Source organism: Penicillium mononematosum, assembly GCF_028829835.1.
Source record: "Penicillium mononematosum strain IBT 11891 chromosome Unknown utg000003l:1.0-8172316.0:1.0-8177699.0, whole genome shotgun sequence".
NCBI classification, from domain to species: Eukaryota; Fungi; Ascomycota; class Eurotiomycetes; order Eurotiales; family Aspergillaceae; genus Penicillium; species Penicillium mononematosum.
Window position 1 is genome coordinate 2282092 of NW_026643273.1, and position 26010 is coordinate 2308101.

Sequence of the window (26010 nt, forward strand, 5' to 3'; positions counted from 1 at the left end):
GAATTGATGAAGCTTGCCGCACCTGATAGTGTCAAGGATCCACCTTTCAAATCTTAGTGTGTATAGCTGCTTGTCGTACTCGAGAATTCTCAAGCGAGTGTAGTCTGGCAAGTGTCTCGGAGGGCACAGATCGGATTCCTACCTAGGTAGTTAGGTATGTCTCTAAGAACCTATATAGGATCTAGTTTCCGCACAAAGGGGGACAGTATAGGAGGGTCGACGTCGTTAGGGATGCTGTGTTCGTTGAGTCGACGATACGGTCTGAAGAAGCTAGAATTTGAAGACGTAGTTAGCACGTTAACAAATGAACTCGACAAGATAGGATCTAACTAGCCTATGGTCCTACCGTTGTCAAATCTGGACAGTTGTTATTTTCGCTTAGAGGATTTTACCACTGTGAATTTTACACATACGCTCGCCATGCCTTAAGTTCTGTCACTATATAAGGAAAAATTAATGTAGGCACTTGTAAATTCTGTCTTGAACCAAGAATTTTCGTCAAACCAACTCACGACGAGGCTGGTCTGTCGACATATATCATGATGAAACCACTCATTCACTCTTGGCGAGCGCCTCCCGTCTTCCGATGCTCTTAGGGTCCAGATATGGCCTCTCTCCGAGGCCGACAGCGCGGTGTCCAGTGCGCGGACCAAGGCCGTCATAATCCCAAGTTGCAGCGTGGTATACCGATCGGTTATCCCAGATAGCTACAACAACAGTCAGATACGGCAATCACAAATTTCTACAGGAGATCATACCAAGATCGTTCGGGTTCTGCCAGCGATTGCGCACCTGCAGGTCGTGGTTCTCAACGATGAGAGACACGAACCAGTCGAGAAGATGACGGCTCTCCTCCTCAGAGACACCATTGACCTTCTGCACGTGCGTGCCGACAGCAAAAACACTCTTCCAGCCGGTTACAGGGTTGGTGCGAATGACAGGGTGCTCAGCTCGGAGCTCCTCTCCAACGTTCTCAGGTGCCCCTCTAGGACCAGGGTGGATTGTGAAATCGTTGCGTTTGGCAACTTCGTTGAAACCGGGTTGCGCATAGGTTGCGGTCAGACCCTCCAGGAACTTCTGGTAGGGCTCGGAGATACGATCGTAAACCTCGTAGCCAGAGGCCCACAAGGTATCTGGAAAACAATTAGTGTCCCTGAACCATTTCAAAGAGAGCATACAACGGGGCCTTACCACCACCGGTTTTCGGGAGCTCCGTGAGACGCAAGAGAGTATAATCACTAGGGATGGGCTCAAAGGTGATGTCACTGTGCCACTCTCTGCGCGAAGTCTGCTTGCGCGTGTTTCTGTCCTTGTACAGCTTTTCTCGGCTAGCGGAACTGATCACACTGATCTCATCGTCTTTGACACTGTGTTCCCGACCTGAGTTTGCCACTGGGTGAATATGCAGTCCGGATGTGCTTGGCTTGCCCGAGAGTTCACCAAGTCGCTGGACAAGCTCCTTTTGTAGGTCATTGTCTAGGCTATCCTGCTTACGGAAGAAGACCACTCCTCGTTGTGAGACTAAGATGTTATGTCAGCTCTATATGCCACGCAAAGCCGCCGGGCCAACTCACTGGTTAGAGCAAGATCCCGAAGCAGATCATCGGAATTGGGGGGCGCGCAGGAAGTCCTTCAAGTTGGCATTGGGGAATTCGCGTCCAATAACTGGAGTGACATCGAAGGACTCGAAGGCATCGAGAGTCCCGCTGTACTTGATAGGCTCACGTGCGAGACCTGTCAGTGTAATCTTCTCTTCAACGACGGGAGCCACCACAGGTGCAGTTTCGGTGATAGCGGATGTCATGGCAAGGGTCTTGGATATAGTAGTTATTGCTGGATTGCGTTGCTTGTTGATGCAGAGAGGTAAAAGCTGGGACCAGGAAGTCCATCTTATACTTCGCGACGACTAGACGTTGCCGATTATCCGCTTGCGACATCTGTATTGTTGTTATGCCCAGGCCTCATTGTCGTAACCCCGCAGATCTGGAACGTTGTCGTACAGTTAGAGTGAAAGCACGTCTTATATGTTGATCATATTGATAGGTAACGGTGAATCCGTGTTGTTACAGTTGACATACGTCATTTTCCCCAAGAATTGTCTGACATCCTGCCATCTGAAAATGCCGTGGTGATGGGATCATATCTACTGGAAGTTGCGCAACATCGTTGATTACAAACGACACTATACCTACATCAGTTAGAGCCAGAAGCTGTGTTCAATCAGATAAAGCTAAAATAATTGACCTGCTCGCTTATTTTCATAAACTATATGCTGGATGGATATAGATTATACTGCAAGCATGTAATTTACTCAAGCACGCCATGTAGGGCCTAACCAATCGCATAAAAAACGAGAGTGTCTTGTTTTAGACCTAGGCTTACCAGAGCTTTATGGACTATGCAGTATAAGCGAGTTAGAATATTTGTTTATTGCTTTAATATCAAATTGTACGGAGTATCCTCCATGTCCTAACGGACTAAGTCGGTTTTTCCCGTTTCTTCACATGTAAACGACTCAGAGGCCCAATTCTCAGAGGGATAATCAATAGGCGAATCGAAAAACCAGTCGCTTATTTCCTTCATCCGTAGTGGTTGCCAAGTAACACGTCTTTTCGTTATCCGTCGTAGCGTTTTATTTCCTGCCGAAGCTTTGATTGCGCCTAATATAGTATACCTTTGTCAACAAATATATGAAGGTCTTTGAAACAACAAGTCCCACCGAAGTACTATTGCCTCTCCGGTAGCGGGGAGCGTCACCTGAGCTAAATTAGCACTCTGAACAAATACGGAAAAGAAAAGGAGTCTCATGACCAACCAGCGCGGTAGATATTGGACGCAATAATTTCTGATTCTTGGACACACATGTTATACATGGCAGCCGAGACCATACGGGATCAGACAGTGTTGGAATTGCAGGAGTTCCAGTTAACTTGAGTACCATGCGCCATGATTTTGTAACCCATAAGAGGTTCTCTATTTGGCATGACCATTTACTTGGGTCATCAGGAAATGCTAAATTGACAATGATGGTTTCTTCCCTGTGAATGCTGTCAATGACGATCGAAAGGTTTGCTATTCTTACCGGGCAGTGAACCAGCCCGATTTACACCAAGAGCAATTAGCAGTCCCACATGATCCTGTTGGCATTAAACATATGCAGATAGGCTGAATAGGTGTGTCCGAAGGCCCTGTTCTTGATGTGAGTAATGCGCCCTTTTAGATTACATAGAATGTCTGCTCACCTCCAGCAAAGGCAGCCGTCACCATCCCCTTGCACACCACGGAGATGCAAAAGTCCGAAAACTAGGAATCCAGCAAGAATATCCGCAATATTCATGGCTGTCCAAAAGGAACCCAGTCGGAGCGACAGATCATACTCTGAGTCATATCTCAAATAATTTGAGACTCATTCCGAGTATTACTTTAGCAACATCCACGCTAACGTTCAAATGTTTCTAGGGTCAACGTCTGATATTGCTTATATCAAGCGGGAAAACCTCGGGGAATTGGGCCCTTACCTCTGTCCCATAAGCCAAGTGATTTGAATGACATCGAAGTTTGAAGGAAGAGAGGAAAAAGCACATTTTAAAAGCCTTAAAAGGTCCAAATACCAAACAATAAGGAAACGTGTATAGAAAAAAAAAAATTTAAGAAATCCGAAAAGAAAAAGAAATCAAGCGATGAACTACGCAAGGAGCGACCTCGGGAGTAAGTACACTTAATCAGCAAACGGGTAGGCAAAACGGGGTAGTGGGTACGTTTATGTTCAAGATTCTTACTCCATATTCCGGACCGAGAAGGCCAATCCGAGTCATTTACCCCGTAGAGTAGTGGATCTCTGGAGTCGGCTGTTCACACAAGCTTTATGAACACTCGTATCCCGACAAGTCGCAGGGTAATGTCAGAATCTCAAACCCCAAGCGGGACACTAGTTGCAAGGTGAAATTTTAACATCTGTAAATGACAGCCGTCTTCGATGTATGACAGGGGAGAATCTTTGGATATCATACCCAGCCCCACTTTATGCCCAAGTCACGGTTCTGAATGGCGATCTCTGACCCCCCCTCGTATCCCGAATTAGCATGGGCGAAGCAATGTGGCTGTGGAATATGAGAATAATCAGCCCCTGCCAAGGGCTAGAGCATGTAAGCCATGTCCAAGGCTGAAGTTAGACTTTGCCGGAGATTTTATGTTGACACCATTGGTTTAATGCCATCGGTGTTTGGCCGGATTTAAGATTTCTCAACGTGTCTCAAAGATGGAACACCGCAAATACTCCAAGGTTTCCCTTTAATCTCGGATGTGGAATTGGAAGGATAAGGTTTAAATGCCTCATCGGTTCATACGGTTAATGAAATTACTACTTACGGAGTACACTGCCCGAATAAATGTGTCGGAAATGTATTTAAATGGGACGAACGGTCAAACGTAAGTATGATGTGCACTGGCCACTGCTTGAAGCATTTGTTCAGATGGGGAAGTGGAGAGAGACTTGCTTTAAATGGCAAGGCCAGCCCGAGCACAAGACTCGAGATATTTTCAGTTCCAAATGATTTTGCCGACTGCCGAACATTACATGGCGGAAACAGGAATGGTCTTCGGTAATTACACTAGCTATGCCCTACGAACTATATTGTATGTTTCTGTTGCTTGGGAATGGATACGCATCTGTATGGTATTGGCCCCCACGTACTAAGACCCCAGCATCCCGATGTAACGCTCCAAGTTTCATTGTATGACTGAGGGAAGTCCGGATGCTAGGGCTATTCCATTAGACTGCAAGGGGAAAAAAAAATGACATGCGCTCGCCTTGCTATATTAATCTTGTATAGAAAGAAGAAGTAGGAAGTGTATACACCGAGTGGATTGTCAAAGTTACCCGTGTGTCCACCCAAGCTCGGAGTGGAGGGATCCATGGATACACAGCGGACGATCCATTGGTTAGGGTGGGCTCGCGTATATGCATGTTCGACGCCAAGGCCAGTGGGCCCTCGCCCGGGCGTGTTGAGCCTCTTTAGCGAAAAGTCGACGGGAGTAGATCAACCATTCGGGTGCAGATCGACCTCGGAATGTGTAAACCCGCACCCTTTCCTCCTTTTTTTCCTTTTCTTTTTTTAAAAAAAGAATTCCCGGTGTACTTGAACCAATCACATATATCCCTTAGTGTTGGTTGTTCTGAATTTCGACTCAGCCTGCCGGGTTGCTGCAAAATATCATGCCACTTACTCTACACCGCAATGATCCACGTGCAATCTGCCAAAAATACATCTTCACACAGCCTGACATTTCTTAAACTGACAGTGATGAACATCCTCATACCAGATGAGGGAAACGCAGGTGCAACAAACGCGCCTTGGTGATGAGTCCATATTTGATCGGCATCAAATCTATCATCAGGGCTACGGCCCCACTGTCGAAACCAAACCCTCCTTTCGATCCCTGTAGTTTAGAGCAGGATCCTACCTAGGTATCGTTTGGATTTCCTAATGGGTAAAGACCCCATTCTTGGGAAAAAACTGGAGACAACTCGATATTGGAACATGCAGCAAATGACTTCGAGATGGCTGCATTAACCCATAAACGCCCAAGTGGAGACTATCACAGCCCAATAGGATGAAGGTTGTTGAGCGACGTGGGCGACTGATCCAGGAGGCTGAGGCTCTGATCGACGAGGTGATCCCCCGTCATTGTCGAAAAATCACCGAACGTCGCTCCATTCGCTTTTGGCCTAAAACATCCCTGCAGGTGGAAATTATAGCCAGGCGTTCTTTGGGCCGTTTCAGGCGTTTTTTTAGCTGACCATTTAGTATTAGCTTGGTCCTCGATTATTTTACTAATTAGGTACTTGATCGGCGACCAGTACATGTGGGAGGGTTTAGAGATACGACCGAGACCGTCCGAGATACCCACCCCTCCATAGAGCTGTCGACAATAAAAGATTTATTAACCCTCTTTTCCCTCTCTCTTTATTTCTCATCTGATATCTCTTTGTGTCACCTCCCCACTCGAATTCATACAACTTTCACAACATCTAAACGTGCGTAACTTCGTCCCGAATGGCATATTGAGCCGCATCAGCCACTTGAGAGTATTTTGCCTTTACACACCTACAATATGTCCACCTTCAACACCCCATATACCGACTCCATTACGCCACCACTCGACCTGGAATGTACTACTCCCGCGCCATCAACACTGGCCAACCACAATAACGCAAGCCAAACGGAGATGTACCCCGGTCCACCTGTGAATGTCTCTTCGCCTCCCCAAACAAACTCCCACCGGGTCAGCAAAGCCATGAAGGGCAAGAGAGTTCATGCGTGCCAGTGCCCTGGATGTCCGAAGGTGAGCACCCTAAGGATTTCGCAGATGAATTATCTCGCTGATCACCACCATGCAGGTATTTACCAGAGCTGAACACCGCAGACGACATGAGCTCAGCCACGAGCCTAAAAAGAAATACCCTTGCTCATACGAAGGGTGCAAAAAGGCATTCCATCGCCCGGACTACTTGGCTCAGCATTTAGGTCGACAGTGAGTAACACCCTAACTGTTAGAGAATATCGAACCCATGGACTGACCTGAATAAAAGCGCGGCATCAGCAGCAAAAGAAAGCACATCATACGCGCGAAGCGACACATCACCTCGACGGACGGGCCTACAACAGCAGATGCAGCCGCAACCAGCGAATTCACCTCCTATCCCATTTCAAGCGGATACTGTCAATAATTATTCTGGAGTATGGGGCAGCATGGATTCCTCAATCTCATGTCCCCAGTACGCCCGGGGCCAGAGCCAGTCTTCTGCATCTGCTGATGACCACCCATCGCCCTATTCCTATACGAACGATATGTGCAGCTCACCCGTCGCGAGCGACTCTTTCTCGAACCCCCAATATCCCGCCTCAGGCATGCCGGTAGAGATGGTGACAGCCATCGATCAATACCTCCGGAGCATCCTGAAGCCCGAGGCCTTTTCATCGCCCCACCAGGAGATGAACCCCGCGATTTGGAGTTCGGATATTGATATCGATCCTACGTTGACCGATCCTACGTTTACAAAGATCGAGAGCCCAGTGAGTGGAACCATGGAAACCATTACCAGAAAAAGGAGAAATGCTAATAATTGTTTAGGACCAACTACCGCTCTATTCATGGCCTCCACCTCACCATTTCCAATACGAGGATCATCCAGTGCAGATGAACCACCCATCCGACAACCGCTGAGATTTACTCATACCAGCGGTTGATACGACTAGTTTGGGCTTTCGATTTGCTTTAGCGTTTTGTCTCTCCCTCACGTCTTTTCGTTTGCTCTATTGCGAATCCCCTACTATTTGAAGGGTCATGATCTCTTGGGGGCGTTATTCCATTCCTTCACTAATGATACCATGACAATGTTCGTTCTCAGTCTTAGTTTGATTTAATACTTTGTGCTCCTTTAATTCAAGACCCTGTCTGCGCAAGAAGACGCGCTACCCTCATGTTGTTCACGAATTGCGATTTAGGGGCCCCAGTCTGTCTGTGGCAGCTATCCGAATGCCATCAATGTTGTTTAATTATGTACTTACGATACCCACGGAAATGCAGACAACAGTTTTCACAGACCTTGCAACCGCATCTTCATAGTGTGTACATCAATGTAATCCGCTCAAGTATCAGCTCCACTTGTTGTGCCCGGGAAAGCGCCCCTTTACGAGCCTGTTGAATGATCTGCAAGGCGTGCGCCTTTGCAGTTTGGATCCATTCATTAGATGTACAAACGGCCTAGAATATTGCCCTGTGACGGTATTATTCACAACAGATTTAATTGCCTCGAATCCTTCGCGCGCCGGTTGTGATATCCCTTGCATGTAGCCCTGGGTGTTGGTTCTGGCGCCCCGAAAAGGCAACCGGGCGAAGCGCCTTCTTGTGCCACCCAACAGCGCCTACTAACGATTTGCCTCTTAGCGCATTCTTCTAGTGAAAATGGTAATTCTAGGTATATTTGCCTTTTCTTGGTCTTTTAAAAGATGGCCAATGACCCTGTGCTGCTCCGTACGTTCTGTACATGTCTCGCGGAAAGACATCAATGGCATCTCACCGCTAGTTTTCTTAATTTCTAGGTAGATTAGGTTCGCGAAGTATAGTACTTTGCTGGTCGTGAATCTGTTTCTCGTAGTCTTGTCTAGGCTCTGAATGTTTTCAAAACGTATGCTGCCAACCGAAGACTGGTCAAAGACAACGCCTGCTTCCATACTATATCGAAGAATTAAAGACTTCCCGACGTCTATCTGTTTCGTTAGCAGGTTCCAGGTGTATGAAAGGCGGATCACTCGCAGAGGTGCAATAAATCCAACCTCGGTGGGAGGCTAAGTTTAAGTTTCATACTTTAATTTAACTGTTTCTGTCCGCACGTGCGAAGGCGGATGCCGATCCTCGTGGCTCCTAGGATAGGCAATGTTTCAGTAGTGCGCTTTGACGTTTTATCATTCAGCCTTGCGTGTTATCTCTTGGGACTAAGAGTCAGTTACCCATGCACAAGATTCAGATCTCCGACCCACATCGCACAGGGGTAAAGACTACGTTATGAATTAGGGGTCTGATAAAGTTGAATGTGTACTTCAGTGAATATATTCAATAAACAAGCTTTTCTCTCTTGATTAATCCAAAATGCCGCGCAACACAAGATATATCCAAGACTATACAGAAATTATATACACCAGAAAGCTCCAACTCACGAAGCACCTCCAAACCCGTCGGTACTGTTTTAAAGAGTGTGCTCCATGATAGGCCCGCTATAGACCTTTCTCGCACGGACATAGTAGTAGAAAAGACTAAGGATGATGGTTCCCATAGTCCCGACGACACTAAAGTTCATAGTCTGGACAGTCACCGCCCAAGCAGGTGGCCAGAAGCTAAAGAAGACAGCAATTGTCATGTAAACCAAAGCCCAGGCGTTGATAAGGATACCCCAGATGCCGGGCAGATGGAATGGGCCCCAGACGAGCTTCGCGCCAGCGGTGTTGATGATAGCGGAATCGCTGCTGCGAACAGAGCTGATCCCGCCCGTGCAACGGCGCCAGAGGAGAAGACCGCCAACCACCATGTATGACAGGTAGAGACCGGAGATGGCCATGGAGCAGAGATCGTTGAAGGCGACAGCGGAGCCGATATTGATGAGTGCGAGGAGGCAGGAAATTACGGATGTGGCCAAAACGGAGTATAGGGGGACGGCAGAGTGCTCGGTGACCTGTGATTTTTACAGTTAATTTGACAATCCTGACAGTGCTTAGGATGTTGGAAGAATAACTTACCTGGCTCCACAATCGCCAGCCGGGAATGCCGCGGTCTCTCGAGAAGGACCAGAATTGCCGCGAGGTTGACGCCAGCATGCCAACTGATGTCGTGGCTCCCATGGTAGTAACGATCGAGCCCATCACCGCCGTTCCGGCTGTGGATCCTGTAGCCTGCTTGAAAATCGCCATGAACGGGTACCCAGTGGGTGATTCCAGGGCCGATCCGAGATCACCGCTGCAAAACAGCATGGCGATCAACATGCCGAAACCCAAGGATCCGTTGATCAAGACACTCAGCATGATCGAGGTGGGGACTGCGACGGCAGCATTCGTGATTTCTTCAGACATCTAGAGTTTGAAATTTTGAATTAGTCCCAGTGTCGATGTTTGAGCAGTTTGAAGGAGATGGATATACGCACATGAACCGCGGCATCACCGCCGGCAAACGCATAGATACAGCCGACAATTCCGACAAAGAACGACAGTCCCTGGGATGGGAATTCTCCCAAATTGAGGAACTGCGTAAAGACCTCCTTGGAACTTCCGTGATCGGCCATGTAAGTCAAGGGGATGAGAATCGCAAAGAAGCCAAGGATGTGGAGGATCAAGATCATGCCCTCAAATCGAGGGAGGAGCTTTCCTCCGACACTGTTGATGGCGACACAGAATAGCACGATTGCCCAGAATAGAAGAGTTCCATGCCAGTTTTTGGGCTCATATGTACTGTTCGTGAGCACGATCAAGCCTTGAATCAAGGTGCCGACCAAATAGCATGAGGTTGCATATGTGGCTTGCCACCCAATGACAGTAAGCCAGCCTGTGAAATATGTTAGCTTGACTTTTGCATAACTCTAGATATTCTCTGCTCACCTGTCAGGTAACTCATGAGTTTCATGCACGATCGCGGGGCAAGCATGGATGTCCAATGATACTGCCCTCCAGATGTTGGTGCCCTATTGACTGGTTAATCTCGGTAGATAGATAAAGTAGACAGATCATTTCATACATTGATGCCAACTCCGCTAGAACCACAAAGGTAGCTGCGACACCAGCCCAAACGAAGAGGAATCCATATACAGCTCCAGCTGGGCCTCCACTGTGTAACGTCTGTTAGCACTGCGGGGTGAATAACCCATCTGCATCTCTTACTTTTGGTATGCTTGCAAGAATAACCTATGTCAAAGTCATCAGCCAATGTTCACTCGGGGTTACTATTCATTGCCAAGGGCACTTACACGACAATTCCCTCCCAGGTAATCAGAATTGTACAACTGAAACCCAGCATTGACATCAAGCCAAAGTTGCGCTGTCCTTGTTAGTCCATATCTGATACGTATTCTCAAAGAGGATCTACCTTCAAGACAGGACGTTTTCCCATGCGCGCAAGATTAGCATCATCAAGCTCCTTCCTTGATAATTCGCCAATCTCTTCTCCTCCCGCCGACGGCATTTTCTTCGAATATTCAGACCGCATAATGGATATGTGATTGACAAGGAAAAAGCAAAAACGAACAGATCAGAAAGAGAGGAGTCGGCTGCTACCATCGAAGTTCAAGGGGCAAGAAAAAATTAATAACTAGCGCAACCAATTCGGCACATGGTTACATGTGGTTGGGGAACATTAGACGCTAATGCAGCAATTGCAGGGGTTGCATGAGGACTAATAAACTTGAGCATTGGCATGAATAATGTGGCTTGCTTAATCGATATTGCCAGGAAATTATTTCTTCAAGGGAGACGGCCAGCAATAACAATAACAATGTGCCCTACTCCGTACACCGGGAACGCTACTCCGGGAAGCCGATCACCAAATTGGCAAATCTCCGGGTAATACGAGAGTGGAAAATTAATTACTTGGATTAATTGTATATCGGAGAATTATGTGAATTCTGTGAATTATATGAATTGTACTCCGTAGTGGATAGTGGATTTTCGGGATAGTCTCCGTGCCTATAGACTTATGTTGTACCCATGGCCTCGAACGGGAAAGGCGCGATAATCTGGAACAGGTGGATCGAAGGATCGGCTCGACTTTTCACATGTTTCTCCCTTTCACTTCATCAATTCGTCCCTCCAGTCACCGTCCACGTCGTCTCCACAATTATATTAGATTGGCTAGACTGACTTTCAGCGTCCTCGTCCGATGTTACCATAGCCCGATGAGTCCCTTCGTGGGGCACTGAGACTAACTCGTGAGTCTCACTTCGAGTATCCGCAGTGCGACGGGATATTTTGAATGTGCTCATGCCATATGTCTTGTGTTTGCTGCCATTGTTGTTGGAACTCGTCATGCCCAACCCCATTCCTGTTGACTGGAGACTATCCAAGAAAGGTTTGAACTGGGGGGAACAGGCTGTGACGATACTCATGGCTTGAGCCACTTGAGTGGCGATTGCGACGGACCAGGCATCAAAGGTGAAATCACCCGAGGAAGTTTGACTAGCGTAAGCGAGTTGGAAAATAATCGCGATAATGACGCTACCAGTAACCCTCTTCGTTAGCGGTTTTTCCTCAATACGGAGTCTGGTCTTGACACGTACATGATTCGGACCAAGAACACACTGAACAAACTAGCCTTTCTGCTGAAATCGGTCTGGATACGAACGATCACCAACAGCGCTTGGCCGATTATCCCACCCTCCGACAAGATATTCGTGACGCCGAGATAATTCCACCACGCACCCTGATACACGGTCAGCGATTTCTGTCGCGAAGGATGGACCGACTACTCACTCGGTCGAAACAAGTCCCATGTAGATAATTCCATGTCTGCGGCACATGGCATTGGAATGCAGCCGTAAAAATGCTAGCAATAGTCCACAGTGCGATCGATATTCCCAGCACAAGCGCAAATCGGCGATCCAAGGGTGCGGGAGTCAAGTTGCGAATGAAGACCAGAAGGGACAGCTTAGAGAAGCAAATGCTGGTGATGAATAGAATGGTCGCGGCGTATTCAGCCTTTGGGCGTTTGTCGCATTAGCAATAGTTCGAGAAAAGGCATGTCTGTCGCATACCTTGATGATGCTTTCGATTTTGGCATCGGACAGCATGTCACGGTGCTGTCCAAGTCCATTCTCCGTCGCCTTCGAGACAGCAATTGACTGCGCGATGCAGAACACGATCGACGTAGTGACAAGACCATCGTCAAATGTCCACTTGCGAAAAATGAAGTATTTTGTCCCCAGACGAGTCAAGACGCTCAGAATCGCCGTCACCAGCATAAACCATGTCAAGACATTGACCGCAGGAGTCCAGGTGTTTTTCAACTCTGGGAGCATGGCGATACGAATCGAAGAGAATAAATGAGCTCAAACCCATGTGCTGGGCACCTGGGCAGTAATCGCATGTTGTGTAATACACAGCCGGCTATTTCCACGGGATCCGAGGCCTTGTAGATGATTGGCCCTGAGTTGTGTCCATATGCAGTTAATCACATAAAAATCTCTGGAAGGGCAACACCGATATTGCATCTGCAGGGCTTAGCAGGGATGTTCAAACTTTGATCGCCATGAGGCCACGTTATTCGTGGTAAATCTGAATCACTCTCCACTTAGTTGCGAACAGTTGTGTACGGAGGACTCCGTAACAATTTAGGATTAATTTCTTCTTAATTCCCGAATCCTTTAATTCGTACTCTGTAGAGTCATCCATTATCCCTGTCCTGTCGCGTGTGCAATTTGTCTGGAACTCTTGTTTTCTTGGCTCTTAAAGACCCTGGATAGGAGGCACAATCTTACATACATTGCACATCTTCCACATCCCTGAATCAGGGTCTTCGTGGATCTATATTTTATTTATATTAATGTTGTGTTTCAAAGTACGACATCTTCCACTCAGTGATAAATTGATAATATAGGCCATAATTGACAGAAACTCTGTCAGTGGATTGAATTGAGCCAGGCTTTCACTCGTTCAAGTTGACCAAGCCCTCTGGAGTCTCGATCTTCAGCCTCCTCTGTTTCCCAGTCCTCATCCTCATCCTCCCAAATGCCTCGGAGTCACTCATCCTGATAGATGGCCTCCGAGGGTTTACCCTCTGCATTGTTGCTTAACCAGCGGAAGATATATAGTGTGGCTTCTTCAGAAGCCAATTGGTCAAGTTCTCTCTTCGCAAATCTTCTTTGCTTCTTTATATCGATCAAGTCGGAAGGATGTTCTATTACCTTTGAAAGGGTCGTTGTGGTTGTTGAAAACCCCTGATCCCGAATAATCACACCTCCCTCCAATTCCCAATTCCAATGGTGGTATTGGTACTCGTGTCGTGCGCATTTCAAGTGGGAAGTGACTCGAAGGGCATAGTCCCTCGGTGAGGATGACCCCCGGGGTCCCCAAGGTGTTCCAGGCCTTGTTCTGAAGAATAGCTCGTCATCTTCTGTCTGAGGAAGGTGTAATAATCGCCATACGTCTGTCTGGCCTTGAGATTTGTTCAGGACTTCCATACGTGTACGGACCTGAACCTGGAAGATCCATGAAGGTCTGGAGACAGCCAGTCCAGGGAAAGAAAACTGCGTCGAGGGGTGGATGGACTGTTTTCACTTTTTTACCGATTTTTGGTGCTAGTCCGCCTGCAACTGCTCCAATCCAAAGAGCACCTATATTTGGTCGACGTATTGCTCCGATCAAAGCAAGGGTTTCGTAATAGTCGCCAACCGTGGGTGACTTCTCATCTTGTTGTAGTATCTCATTGAAAAGTGGATGCAGCCACGGAGCGACGAGATTGCACGGGACTTTGGGTTCCCAGAATGAGCCACAAAGAGTAGACATCACTACTTCCGGGCTACAACTCAAGGTCATGTAATATGGCAGCTCTTCATTGAGACTAGACCACATTGCTGGAATGGCCTCCATCGGAGTGGGCTGTTTACCACCGAATGATCTTGGAAGCGGAAGTTGGACAGTCGAGCCATAGTGTTCATGTGTCGGGAGTGTTATGGCAGTCATAAGCGCGATAGGGAATTGGCTACCCAGGTTATGCAAAAGCGCAAACTCAGCGAGGACATGGAAGGCTTGATCTGCGGTCAAGGGTGTATATGAGGAAGTTGGCGAAAGTCTCTGGTTGATAGCGAATCGTGTCTCACACGTTCGAGACACCGTCCACGGGGCGAGAAATTCATGGTGGGGAGTTCGTTTGACAATGGCCTTCCAGCCTTCACGTTGAGATAATCCCATCCTACGTGGATGCCTTATTATGGTGGCAGACTGAGCGCTTTGTTGTTCATCAGGCCTTTATAAAGGCCCTGCTTTGCTAGTTTGAATACCAGGTGTTTCTTCCTCCATATCCCTAGTGGCATATAGCCTCAAGAGTTCCGAGATTATATATGAGATATAGTGTGTGGACAAAGTACAATATCATACCTACATTAGGTAGTATCACTTCCGGAAAGCGCTGTCGGATCAACTGTAGTTAAACAACTTGGAGTTGTCATCGTCGCGACTGCGACGCCGAGACTTTGGTTTGATCGTTCCAAAAATCTCCTACTGTTTGCGCGACTTTCACGCTCGATGATTTTCTCTCAGTTTCTTGTTCGTCTCTCATTCCTGCTATCCATCTAACCATCTCTCACTTATCCTCCAAATCATCTTTATCACTTCGTCTACATTGGTATGTTATCGTTCATCATTCATCATTCTGAGATCTGTTTGACTGACTGCTCATTATCTAAAGCCAACGAAATGACTACCTAAATCAAGCTTGATGAGAAGCTCGCTGAGCTGAGCATGGCCGATGTGAGACTACTGATCCTCGGTAGCCTGTGCCACAATGGCAAGGTCGGTACTCACACCCATCTTATAGATCCCTAGTTCCATCTAATAATATTTATCTCATAGATTGACTCCGAGAAGCTTGCCGCCCTCGCCGGTGTTAAGAAGACTTCTGCCCAGGCCAACTACTGGCGTGCCAAGAATAACCTTTTGGCGCTTATGGAAAAAAATGAGTCTGCTACTCAGGCTGCTAATTTCAAGCCTGAGGATAGCAACACTGCACCCAAGGCACGTGCTTCTACCAAGCGTCGCGCGACCAAGGACGCACCTGCCAAGCCCGACTCGCCTCCTAAGCACCGCAAGACTGCTGCCATGGCTGCCCCCGAGCCCGAGCCCGCTCTTGCGTATACTCAGGAAGCAGAGAGGATATCTTGTGTTTACCAAGGACGCAGATTAAGCAGAGTCCGCTCCATCGAGAACATCGATGATGAGATTTCCGCCAACAACCTGGCTGAGTAGGTAGTTTACCACTCGTGCCACAACGCCGCCCTACACTGAAGCTTTCCCCCAGAGAGAGAATGAAAGAAACAGAGGGAGGAGTTGAATCTGGGGGGGGTCTCTGTACTGCGGTGTCAATGTGCTCAGATGTGAAATGGATGGTGTTGACCATACCATTTGTTTTTCAAATTTGAATCTTCTAAATGAAAGGAATCTCACAAACAGTTGCATCACAAGCACACTAGAAGTAAGAATACCTCCCTTCACATTGTAAAATAGTTGTACATGACCTGCTTCTCAGTCCCCTCTCAGTTGCCCCGTCGGCGTAATCTGGCCGAAGCCGAGTCAGATGGATTCGGCCCGTTGAGAGTTGTGTTATATGTCGCATTGCTATCAAGCACTTTCAGCACCACCGTACCATTGCCCTCTCGATAGTCGCTTGTAGGGGTTCCACGGGTTCGATAACCGCCGTGGGTCTTCAAATATTTCTTGCCTGTTGCAATATCCTTTCTCAAAAGCACCCTCTCGAACATCTCCAACGAAGCCAATGGCTGGTAGAAAGGTACTTCGTGACCGGACTCGTAAATTCGGACAAAGCTAAACAAGTCACTTTGACGAACCTGTCCATGAACAACGCCATCCGAAGTGGTGATATTCACGAACCCTGCATGTTCGTACCCTGGGGCATTGATCTCCTCAGCAACAACTTGCCCACCGAGCCAATTGCAGTTGTAGTCGCTGGAACTCAAATTAGCACGGTCTAGTAGTCATCTCATGGTATGGGAGGTCTCACGCATCCCCGAAATACAGCGATACCTGTACCCCGGCTTCCAGCAACTTCCTCACACTCTCTATCGTCCCTGACTCGCGGTCGTCGTCACCTGTGTTTCCAAAGGCATTGCTCACAGTCCCGGAGGACTCTGAGAAGTTCTGATATGCTCCAATAGCGGCTTGGACTTTGGGACTGTTGAGATAATCGACGTAGAATGCATACGGGAACGGATCGGGCGTCAACTCTCGCATATCGTACTCGTCACGTCCAGAGTAGATGTCAAATAGCGACTCAACCTTCGAAGCGCAGAAGTCATCTGCCGCGGAGCAAATATCGTTTCGACCGGTCGCGTAGCATTCCCGAGTCCGGTCCACGCAGTTCCCTTCTCCGTAAAGGTTGTTGTACCATTCAGCCTGGACGGACTCATTATATGGGTTGAAGTCGTATGTGTTTCCGGGGAATACGGAGAAGTTGTAGTACGCCTGATATTGAATCAGCGGATCGAACCAGCCATTTCCAATAAGGACGTTCTCAAGGTCGATCTGGATCGAGCCGTGGGGCTTTTTGGCGTTCTGTTTGACGAAGTACTCTGCTCCGAAGTTAGTTTCAGGAGCGTTCAAGAGCGCTTAGGATCTTTACCGTTGAATACTGGGCCATAATGTCCCCCGTAGCTCTCAGTGGCGAAGTTGAAGCCATTTCTCGAGTACTGCGGGAAAGCCCCCATAAACCCTTGTAGTGTCTTCCACATATTCGGGGCCGCATTTGCAGTTGTATTGGGAACAAGGGCAATGTCTGGTTTGGAGTACGTGCCGCATGTCCCAAGTTCCTGGGCATAATCGGGGCACTCCTCGCTGGGCAGCTGGACAATATTGCCGTCGTTATCCTCATAGGCTGGAATGGGTGTTGTATATGATAATCCAACCGTGGCAGGCTGGTCAACGAAGAGCTGGCGACAGTTGAGCTCGAGTCTCGGCAAACAAAATGAAGCAAACTTACGATATTGCTTGCATTGCTCCAAGAGTAAGGGTTGTTGTATACATTTCCGTCCTGGTCAACTCCGCAGGGCCCTAATTCCTGGAATAACCCGATCATCGACGATGACCCCGGCCCTCCATTGATCCAGACCGTAAGTGGTGCCTTATTGATCGTTAGTGCTGTGAATTTTTAATTCTGTCGGGACATACATCTTTAGGGTTTCCATTTCTAGCCTCAAAGAACCACCTGTGCTAGTCAGTCGCTGCCTAGGCCCCATCTCTATCGGGAATGCTTACCAGAAAATATGCTCGTCCTCACCAACATCAGCGTAACCGGAATAACTCTTCACGTTGGGATCTTGTTCACAAATGCCAGGAGGCACTTCCTTATACCGCACGTCGATGCCGGCATGTCCTTTCTTGGTGATCAAGTCAGTGGGCGCGGGCACAAATTGTGCCGTGGCATAGTTCGCCAGCACGGCCAACAAAAACTTGGTATACAGCACCATTTTGAATGGGCATTCCCAATTAAACCTGAAGTTCGAGTCATATCTTATACTATTAAGTCCAGATAACCCCGCTCGGCTGGGGATATCCACTTTGTATTGCTAGTATCGAACGGGAAGGCCAGAAACTACTAAGATCGCCCAAATTGGTCATTTCGGTCTAAACCCGACGGATCTCCGACTCGATGTCTCCTGAGGTCCGGAAATGACCGAATTGCTTATCAGCCAAGCTTATTAATGCTTGTTTAGGGCCTGAAGGATCAAATTTGGTACTTTTGTACTTGTATTTTTTAGCCCCTTGCCTCGGACTATACAGTTCCTCAACTTCAGTCCTCACGCTCTAGTTGTACCCAGTCGCTCTGCATAAACCGGAAATTGTATAGCTTATTATTATTATTTATATATGTCAACGTCAACCGAATCTATCGAACAAAACCCGAGGGGACTTGATTAAATTAAACCCCTCTTGAATGGCAGCCCAGGGCCCTTGCCGGCATCAACGTGCACAAAATACCAGACATGCGCCTCAAAGTCCGTCAACAACGGCAAACCAGTTCCAGTGTTTCCGTCAAAGGAGACATCTCCCTCAATAACCTTAATATCAGAAGTACCGACAGTGGCATTGTTAGGCGATGTGATCCAATACTCAGGACTGACATGAACGTAGCCCATGGACAACAACGGCAGCTTAGGTACCGGGTCATTGGTATGGGTGAAACGGTAGTTGTTCCCCTGCGCCGTGATATACTTGGCCAAAGCCGCGTTGGCCACGCGAGGCGAGGCATACGCGTACAGCTTAGCCGACGGGTAGCCTTTGCCCCGGAGATCAGCGGCAGCAAGGGTTGCGACGGCGGCGCCAAGGCTGTGGCCTACTACGACTAGCTCGTACTCGGGGTTCTGGGAGACGGCATCTTTCAGTTCTTTGATGATGTCGTCGCGGACTAGCTTCCATGAGCTCCAGAAGCCGAGCTCGGCGAGGCATCCGTCACAGAGATCAGGGTTTGTGTGTATAAAGGTGGCATCGCTGACCCAGTTGCGCACTGAGTAGGGACCCTCGGAAGGCCAGAACAACCGCCGCGTTGGTGTGGTCTACCGCAATGAAGCCAGCGGTATCTGTGATGGTGGTGCTGTGCATGTGTAAGTATATCATCTCCAGTAGTAATTGTGGGGTTTCGCTTACTCGGAGAAATCATAGAATACAGTCGCACCGGTTTTCTCCACTTCGGGACAGTTTCCTTTCGAACAACTGATCTTGTCGCCCACTTGAGCCTCGTAGTTCTCGACATAGTATGTCGCGGCTGCATACTGGACCCAGAAGCCGAACTGGTTTAGTTCGCTGGCCGAAACATCTAATCAGGTGTGAGCAATGTGGTCAAAGTATACCGAGCAAAGTGTGTGGGATAGTACCTCGTGTCTGCAGTTTGCCGGGGAGGGCATTACCCAACGAAGCCACTGCGGACAGGACTGTGAATAAAGAGAAACGCATGATGGCTTGGGTTCAATTGATCGAGGCTGGATACATCCACAGGTCGTGGGAACCTGCGGCTTTATACTTTCGGTTGTGCCTGGCAGACCCATACGGAGTGTGGTTCCTGAACGGGTTCCGCAATTGCGCAAGCCATTTTCCAGTCGGAGGAACCAGGAACCACGGTATGCAATAAAATCCGATGCCTGTGATGAGGAGATTCGGCTCAGCTGAGTCCACGGGGAATATTCCGGATTCATACCATGATCGACGAAGTATAGATCACATCCGGGGTTGTGGTACCAGAATATCGAGATCCATGAAGAAGTGCTCCAATCAGTTCTTGGCTATAAACTGGGGAGGGCATCGGTGGAGCCGGGGAATTATCTCATTCCGGCCAACCTGTGGAGTAAGACGGAGAACCCGAGGTCGCGTGCACTCCGAGTACGCCGTACTCGGTACAATAATATTAAAGTAACATATGTTGAAATCAGCAGATGCTTTATATCACATGAAAACCTACGGATCGCCGGAAGCTTGACTTGCTCGGCCCGAACTTGGCGAGGTGATTTTGTTATACCCGGTTCTTGCTCAGAGAACCTCCAAGTAACCCTACGAACAGTAGGATTGGTTACCTTGGCACGAACCAGGGCTGTGTAGGGCTGCAATTAGACCGAATCGGGTTAGACTCTCTTGGCGTTGCGCGCGTGATCACATTTGGCGGTAACCGGCAGAATTCACCTGCCAAGGTTCCAAGGTTGGTCTTGATATTACAAAAACTGTCTAGCAATCGTAATACAAGTCTTTTGCTGTAGTTAACAATACTAGAGCATTGCTCGAACAGCTTTTATTCAAACCTGGCTTATTAATCTCACATTAAACAGCCATCCTTGATGCTAGAGTGCAATTCGCTCATCCCCACTCGCACGCGACGATAGCCAGTACGGTGGTGGGTCTTCTTTGCGGTATTTTCCTTGGGTTTCAGGCTCTCCACGCTAGGAGACCCAGCCCGCGCATAGCTCACAGGAATGGCTTTGGCGGATGCCGCAGTAGGTTCGAGAGCATAAACCTCAACCATCCATTCATACCAGACCTTGCGGTCATCGGTTTGACGGTACATCGTGGCGACAATCTCGCCATTTTCGGGAACACTAAGAGGGGTCTGCAGACAAAGGAAAGAAACGTCAGTGTTATGGAAAGGGAAGAAGCGAGCAGTTCAGTTGGATATATCCGAAAACTAACCTTCAAGGGGAAGTAGATGGGGAACCAGCTGATCATATTTGCGCTCTTGGCATCCATGGTTACTGGGTTGGTAGACAACTCTACATCACCGTAGAGCACCGTTTCGAAGTAGCCGGCCAGACCGTGGCAGACACCTCGGTTTTGGGCAGGGAAGGCTAGGCGTGTTTGGCGCACATTGTGGGCATTCGAGATGGTCGACTGCATGGGGGACTGAGGAGGAATGTGTCGGTTCGGGTGAGAGAAAGACCAGGCGGTCTGCACAAAGGGACTAGGGAATTCAGTCGTGGAGAATGACGCCGACGGGGTGGATGCCCGGTTTCCATTGTTAGCAGAGCTTTCACCACTAGCAGCCGCATCCGTGGTGGAGAGGAAGTCAATCGCGTGAAGCATCACGACGTATGGGGTCTCTGGGGCGGCCGGGTTGGACACAGTCTGGTGCACAACATCGGCGTGCAATTTGGGAGCGGAAACCGGAGTGAAATGTGCCGAATATGAGGCTGGAATGGAAATGCCGTGGACGGGATTGATCACGTCGTTCACGCCATCCAGGCATTCAGGAGAAAGCTCATTGTCCGCAAAGGAGCCCAACAGCTCTGAGACAAGGATATCAACATGGGTGTGGCGCATAGCCGAACCTTGAAGTTCAAGAGTTTCAGATGGCCGACCTGGATCATGCTGGCCCTTCTTCGATGACACAAGTAACGAGCTCTCAATTCCAAGGGATTCTCCAACGGGGCCAGTCGCAGCTGTAGTCGGCTGCTGTCGAACCAGAGGTCCTTTCCAGCTTCGCATGTCTGACTGGACGAGGGTGACCTTGCCACCCCAGATCGTGTCGTTGTGCCGCTGTAGCAACACAAATGCGTTCTGGTTCTTCTCCACGGCCCAGAGGTCGATCTCCACTCCAGCATCTGCACTAGCCTTCAGGGCGCGAGTGACTAACGGGCCGCGACCAGCTCCCACAACTGCGAGAATCACTTTTCCGTCCGGGTGGGATGTGGCCTTCTTCTGGTCGGCCCAGTCTCTCAATGCCTTGCAGATTGCCTTCTCATACCACTCATATTTAATAGGGTCCTTTTCAAATACTTCATAAGTGATACTCTCCAAATTGACAGTCAGTGGCTGTAGAGGTGCCTGCAAATAGTCCTGGTATCCAACACCGAACCTCTCGATCGCTGTCCGAGGGGGCTGGCGCTGCTGTAGATTGCGAATATACGAAAGGTGTGGAGTGGGGTCGTAGTGCTTCTTCCCAGCCTGCGACAGACTCGGATAGTCAGACCCAGATAGCGAAGCCTGGTTGTCAGGGTCTTCGACATTCTCAAGTCCCGGAATAGGGCCGACACCACAAAGGATAATCCACGGCGCAGTCCGAAGACGCATCATCTTTGCAATCAAACCTTGGTGTGCCTTGGACAAGACTGGGTATCCTTTCTGGTTCTTGAGGAACGTCGACCCATCAATGGTCAGTAAACGCACTGGTTCCGAATGCCATCGGGATTGCACAAACAGAGACGGCAGTTGCTTCGGCAAAGCAAGGGCTGTGGTTCAAATTAGCTTTAGTTCAGGACATTGACGACGGCGATAGGGTCATTGAAAGTAGGGGTTAACTCATACCAACTGTCAGTCTTGTGTGATATTTGCAAGTCTTTCTAATTGAATCCCAAGCATCCCAGCTTCCAAACGGATCAACCTTGGGTGGATCCCCGTCATCTGGCACCAGGTATTCTGCCCGAGCAAGCGGGGCCAAGTCGCCCATTGTATCAACTTCAGCCTCTGGGTTGTCAACCATCTGCTGCCAGATATAGAACTGGATGTAGGGACCAAGGTCTAGGGCATCTTGAATCGCGCGCGCATAATAGATGACACCCTCAGAATGCAAGGCACCGTGATGCAACTTGGGGCCAGGAATCAAAAGATACCCAATTCCGCAAAACGCAGCATACGCAACTTCCAACATCAGAACTTGCCGGGACATGTCCGCAATCAACGGGTCGGGTGAACATAGATCAATCCAGCTACTGGTTACACCAACCAATTGACTGGTTGCATCATTCGGGGTGAGATACGAGTCTGCCTTAGAGAGCGGTGGAACCACCAGAGGCCGAGTGTTCTGGGTAGTAGCCATGGTCCCAACAACATCAGAAGTAGGAGATTGCAGATTGGCCAAATAAGAGGACAATAGGCCAAGAACGCGCGAGTGGAAATGCGATGTCGTGATTGGAACAGTCATCATGTCGTACTATCAAATCGAGTTAGCATTTATGAAGGTAATGTTACTGGTGAGAGAGAGAACCAACATTACTCTCATGTACGTTTTGGATTACCCGAGGGGTCACAGTAATCAGTCTGTTGTGCTCATGGTGCCCAACACAAAAAGCTGGCCCTGGATCCTCTGAAGGATTATAGCTCTCCATATTGACAGAGAAGTCTGGCGCAATGGGTGGGGTGGCCTGAAACTAGGGATGTAGATAGAAGCTCCTGATGAGCAACAGAGCAGCTAACAAGTTTGGTATTGGGCAGTTCTATTCGAAGAAGCCACGCGCATCAGACGAACTGGCGCAGAGAAGTCCAGACGAAAACACACAGGGCGTCAACAAGCTCGAAGATTATCAATCCCTTTGTGGAGAGTGGCAGAATAGATGGGCGGTGAGCCTGATAGGCAGCTGTGGCGCCGGCCGACCTTCCTATCTCATATTTTTTTCTTCGGTATCTCAGCTTCTTCTCTCCGCCGAGTTTATCCTTCAACAACTCTCTCCCCTTTCACCTCCACCATGTCTGATAACCGATCTGACTCCGAAGGTGGTGCGCGAGCGAAGCGCCAGAAGATGGACGCTGGCGACCCAAAGAACAACCCCTACCTCGCTCACATGTACGAGAACAACAATGGCTCCGACAACACGGCCCTGGCCAAGTTCAAGCGCCACCAGACAACCGCAGCGCTGGCGAAAAAAGCCGAAGATGGCGACATCAACCCTTTCAGTGGCCGACCCTTTTCAAGCAAATACTTCTCAATCCTGAAGACCCGTCGAGATCTGCCCGTCCATACGCAACGGTGAGTGCTGCCCGATAGCCATTCTGAAAGAAAAATGTACTGACCAAACTTTATTCAGAGATGAGTTCCTGCAACTCTATCAGCAGTCCCAGATCCTTGTCTTCGTTGGTGAGACTGGTTCCGGAAAGACTACGCAGATCCCGCAATTCGTCCTCTACGATGACCTCCCCCAAACCCAGGGCAAAATGGTCGCTTGTACGCAACCCCGACGTGTGGCTGCCATGTCCGTCGCCCAACGTGTGGCGGCTGAGATGGATGTCAAGCTTGGAGAGGAAGTTGGTTACAGTATCCGTTTCGAAGATATGACCGGCCCGAAGACCATCATGAAGTACATGACCGATGGTATGCTTCTTCGCGAGGCTATGAACGATCCCAACTTGTCGCGTTACAGCACAATCATGCTTGACGAGGCTCACGAGAGAACCATGGCGACAGATATCCTGATGGGTCTTCTGAAGGAAGTTGTGGTCCGTCGGCCTGACTTGAAGATTATTATCATGTCGGCTACTCTGGATGCGCAAAAGTTCCAGCGCTACTTCATGGACGCACCCCTTCTGGCAGTTCCTGGTCGTACCCACCCTGTCGAGATCTTCTACACTCCTGAACCCGAGCAAGATTACGTCGAGGCTGCAGTCCGGACTGTGCTGCAAATCCACGCTACCGAAGGCGAGGGAGATATTCTCCTTTTCTTGACTGGTGAGGAAGAGATTGAGGATGCTGCGCGGAAAATCGCGCTCGAGGGAGATGAGATGGTTCGCGAGGCCGACGCTGGTCCTCTCAAAGTCTACCCTTTATACGGTAGTCTTCCTCCTCACATGCAACAGCGCATCTTCGACCCTGCACCACCTCCTCGCCGACCAGGTGGCCGCCCCGGACGCAAGGTCATCGTATCGACCAACATTGCCGAAACATCCCTAACCATCGACGGTATCGTGTACGTCGTGGATCCCGGATTCTCCAAGCAAAAGATTTACAACCCCCGCATTCGTGTCGAGTCACTCCTCGTTTCCCCGATCTCCAAGGCCTCCGCGCAGCAGCGAGCGGGTCGTGCCGGTCGTACACGTCCAGGCAAGTGCTTCCGTCTTTATACTGAAGGCGCATTCAAGAAGGAACTGATTGAGTCAACCTACCCTGAGATCCTTCGGTCAAACTTGTCATCAACAGTGCTCGAGCTGAAGAAGCTTGGTATTGACGATCTCGTCCACTTCGATTTGATGGACCCGCCTGCGCCAGAGACTCTGATGAGAGCATTGGAAGAACTGAACTATTTGGCCTGTCTGGACGATGATGGAAACCTTACCCAGCTGGGTCGTCTGGCCTCCGAGTTCCCTCTTGACCCTGCCCTTGCTGTGATGTTGATCAGCTCTCCCGAATTCTACTGCTCTAATGAAATCCTTTCCATTACCGCCCTTCTGTCTGTGCCGCAGGTCTTCGTTCGTCCTGCTGCCCAGCGCAAGCGTGCAGACGAGATGAAGAACCTCTTTGCACACCCCGACGGAGACCACTTGACAATGCTGAACGTCTACCACGCATACCGAAGCAGTGACGCCCAGGCAAACCCCAAGCAGTGGTGCCACGACCACTTCCTCTCCCAGCGGGCTCTCCAGTCCGCTGATAACGTCCGCTCTCAACTGCTCCGCATCATGGAACGCCAGGATCTGGAGATGATCTCCACTGACTTCGAGGACAAGAAGTACTACGAGAACATCCGCCGTGCTCTTTGCGCCGGTTTCTTCATGCAAGTCGCGAAGAAGGACACAGGCGGCAAGAGCCAATACCTTACTATCAAGGACAACCAGAATGTGCTCCTGCACCCGTCCACCGTCTTGGCTCACGAGGCCGAGTGGGTGTTGTATAACGAATTCGTTCTCACGACCAAGAACTATATCCGTACTGTCACTGCAGTCAAGCCAGAATGGCTTTTGGTATGTTCCCCGCTCCTTTCTTATAATCACTTATACATTTTACTAACCCTCTTTCCAGGATATCGCCCCTACATACTATGATATCAGCAGCTTCCCCAAGGGTGACATCCGCTCTGCCCTTACTCGGGCCGCTGATCGCCTCGCTCGCAAGGAGAAGATGCGCGCCGAGAAGCATCGATAGACCATTTGTTTTTGTTCGGCCTAAAATTTACGCATGATACGCTTGTTTGTCGCACTGCTTCCTTCCCATCACGATGTCTATATTTTGAATAGAACTTTTGCTTTCTCTTCTGTGCCATACCATACTTACTGCCCGAATCATCCTTTGCGGCCGTTGCCTTCCACCGGTCTTTATAGACCCGTCAAGTTTGAGACTGTACAAAAATTCCGATAGAATATCCAAAATTCAATCCGCTCGAGAGGCTTATACCTGGTCTACAGGAACGAAACCATGGAATCTTCTTCAAGAAATCAATTGTATGCACCACCAACGCCTTGGGCTGGTTAATACATTCAGGGCTGCTTGCCCAAGGTCTTCCTGTAAGCTCTATTGAAAACAAATGTAGTCATTTAATATACAAAAAATTCTCCTCCACGG

The 26010-nt window shown here is 49.0% G+C and overlaps 10 protein-coding genes across 10 annotated transcripts; 3 read left to right on the forward strand and 7 right to left on the reverse strand.

Moving 5' to 3' along the window:
• Positions 1-552: 552 nt before the first annotated feature.
• On the reverse strand, positions 553-1804 carry N7519_005820 (TauD/TfdA dioxygenase family protein; the record flags this gene model as incomplete). The annotated part of the gene is made up of 4 exons (XM_057292596.1): positions 553-707; positions 759-1133; positions 1192-1521; positions 1621-1804. 4 exons carry the CDS (start codon positions 1802-1804, stop codon positions 553-555), a joined length of 1044 nt encoding a protein of 347 aa, XP_057147407.1.
• A 4310-nt stretch (positions 1805-6114) lies between these two features.
• Positions 6115-7227, forward strand: N7519_005821 (C2H2-type zinc finger protein; the record flags this gene model as incomplete). The annotated part of the gene is made up of 4 exons (XM_057292597.1): positions 6115-6345; positions 6401-6534; positions 6593-7076; positions 7135-7227. The coding sequence occupies 4 exons, from the start codon at positions 6115-6117 to the stop codon at positions 7225-7227; spliced, it is 942 nt and encodes a 313-aa protein (XP_057147408.1).
• A 1522-nt stretch (positions 7228-8749) lies between these two features.
• Positions 8750-10752, reverse strand: N7519_005822 (uncharacterized protein; the record flags this gene model as incomplete). The annotated part of the gene is made up of 8 exons (XM_057292598.1): positions 8750-9232; positions 9297-9626; positions 9698-10095; positions 10149-10231; positions 10285-10374; positions 10428-10451; positions 10514-10584; positions 10633-10752. 8 exons carry the CDS (start codon positions 10750-10752, stop codon positions 8750-8752), a joined length of 1599 nt encoding a protein of 532 aa, XP_057147409.1.
• A 586-nt stretch (positions 10753-11338) lies between these two features.
• N7519_005823 (uncharacterized protein) lies at positions 11339-12556 on the reverse strand (the record flags this gene model as incomplete). The annotated part of the gene is made up of 4 exons (XM_057292599.1): positions 11339-11756; positions 11819-11961; positions 12012-12236; positions 12293-12556. The coding sequence occupies 4 exons, from the start codon at positions 12554-12556 to the stop codon at positions 11339-11341; spliced, it is 1050 nt and encodes a 349-aa protein (XP_057147410.1).
• Positions 12557-13548: 992 nt separating this feature from the next.
• On the reverse strand, positions 13549-14330 carry N7519_005824 (uncharacterized protein; the record flags this gene model as incomplete). Its single annotated transcript, XM_057292600.1, has 2 exons — positions 13549-13687; positions 13720-14330. Coding segments are annotated over 2 exons (750 nt in total), but the record flags the coding sequence as incomplete, so codon positions are not given.
• Positions 14331-14996: 666 nt separating this feature from the next.
• On the forward strand, positions 14997-15500 carry N7519_005825 (uncharacterized protein; the record flags this gene model as incomplete). The annotated part of the gene is made up of 2 exons (XM_057292601.1): positions 14997-15047; positions 15108-15500. The coding sequence occupies 2 exons, from the start codon at positions 14997-14999 to the stop codon at positions 15498-15500; spliced, it is 444 nt and encodes a 147-aa protein (XP_057147412.1).
• A 287-nt stretch (positions 15501-15787) lies between these two features.
• On the reverse strand, positions 15788-17734 carry N7519_005826 (uncharacterized protein; the record flags this gene model as incomplete). The annotated part of the gene is made up of 6 exons (XM_057292602.1): positions 15788-16217; positions 16273-16840; positions 16891-17197; positions 17248-17388; positions 17436-17472; positions 17523-17734. 6 exons carry the CDS (start codon positions 17732-17734, stop codon positions 15788-15790), a joined length of 1695 nt encoding a protein of 564 aa, XP_057147413.1.
• A 447-nt stretch (positions 17735-18181) lies between these two features.
• On the reverse strand, positions 18182-19217 carry N7519_005827 (uncharacterized protein; the record flags this gene model as incomplete). Its single annotated transcript, XM_057292603.1, has 3 exons — positions 18182-18755; positions 18912-19080; positions 19139-19217. The coding sequence occupies 3 exons, from the start codon at positions 19215-19217 to the stop codon at positions 18182-18184; spliced, it is 822 nt and encodes a 273-aa protein (XP_057147414.1).
• Positions 19218-20067: 850 nt separating this feature from the next.
• N7519_005828 (protein arginine N-methyltransferase) lies at positions 20068-22849 on the reverse strand (the record flags this gene model as incomplete). Its single annotated transcript, XM_057292604.1, has 4 exons — positions 20068-20358; positions 20439-21973; positions 22050-22674; positions 22733-22849. 4 exons carry the CDS (start codon positions 22847-22849, stop codon positions 20068-20070), a joined length of 2568 nt encoding a protein of 855 aa, XP_057147415.1.
• Positions 22850-23074: 225 nt separating this feature from the next.
• On the forward strand, positions 23075-25593 carry N7519_005829 (DEAH-box ATP-dependent RNA helicase PRP43; the record flags this gene model as incomplete). Its single annotated transcript, XM_057292605.1, has 3 exons — positions 23075-23487; positions 23546-25412; positions 25471-25593. The coding sequence occupies 3 exons, from the start codon at positions 23075-23077 to the stop codon at positions 25591-25593; spliced, it is 2403 nt and encodes an 800-aa protein (XP_057147416.1).
• Positions 25594-26010: the final 417 nt, after the last annotated feature.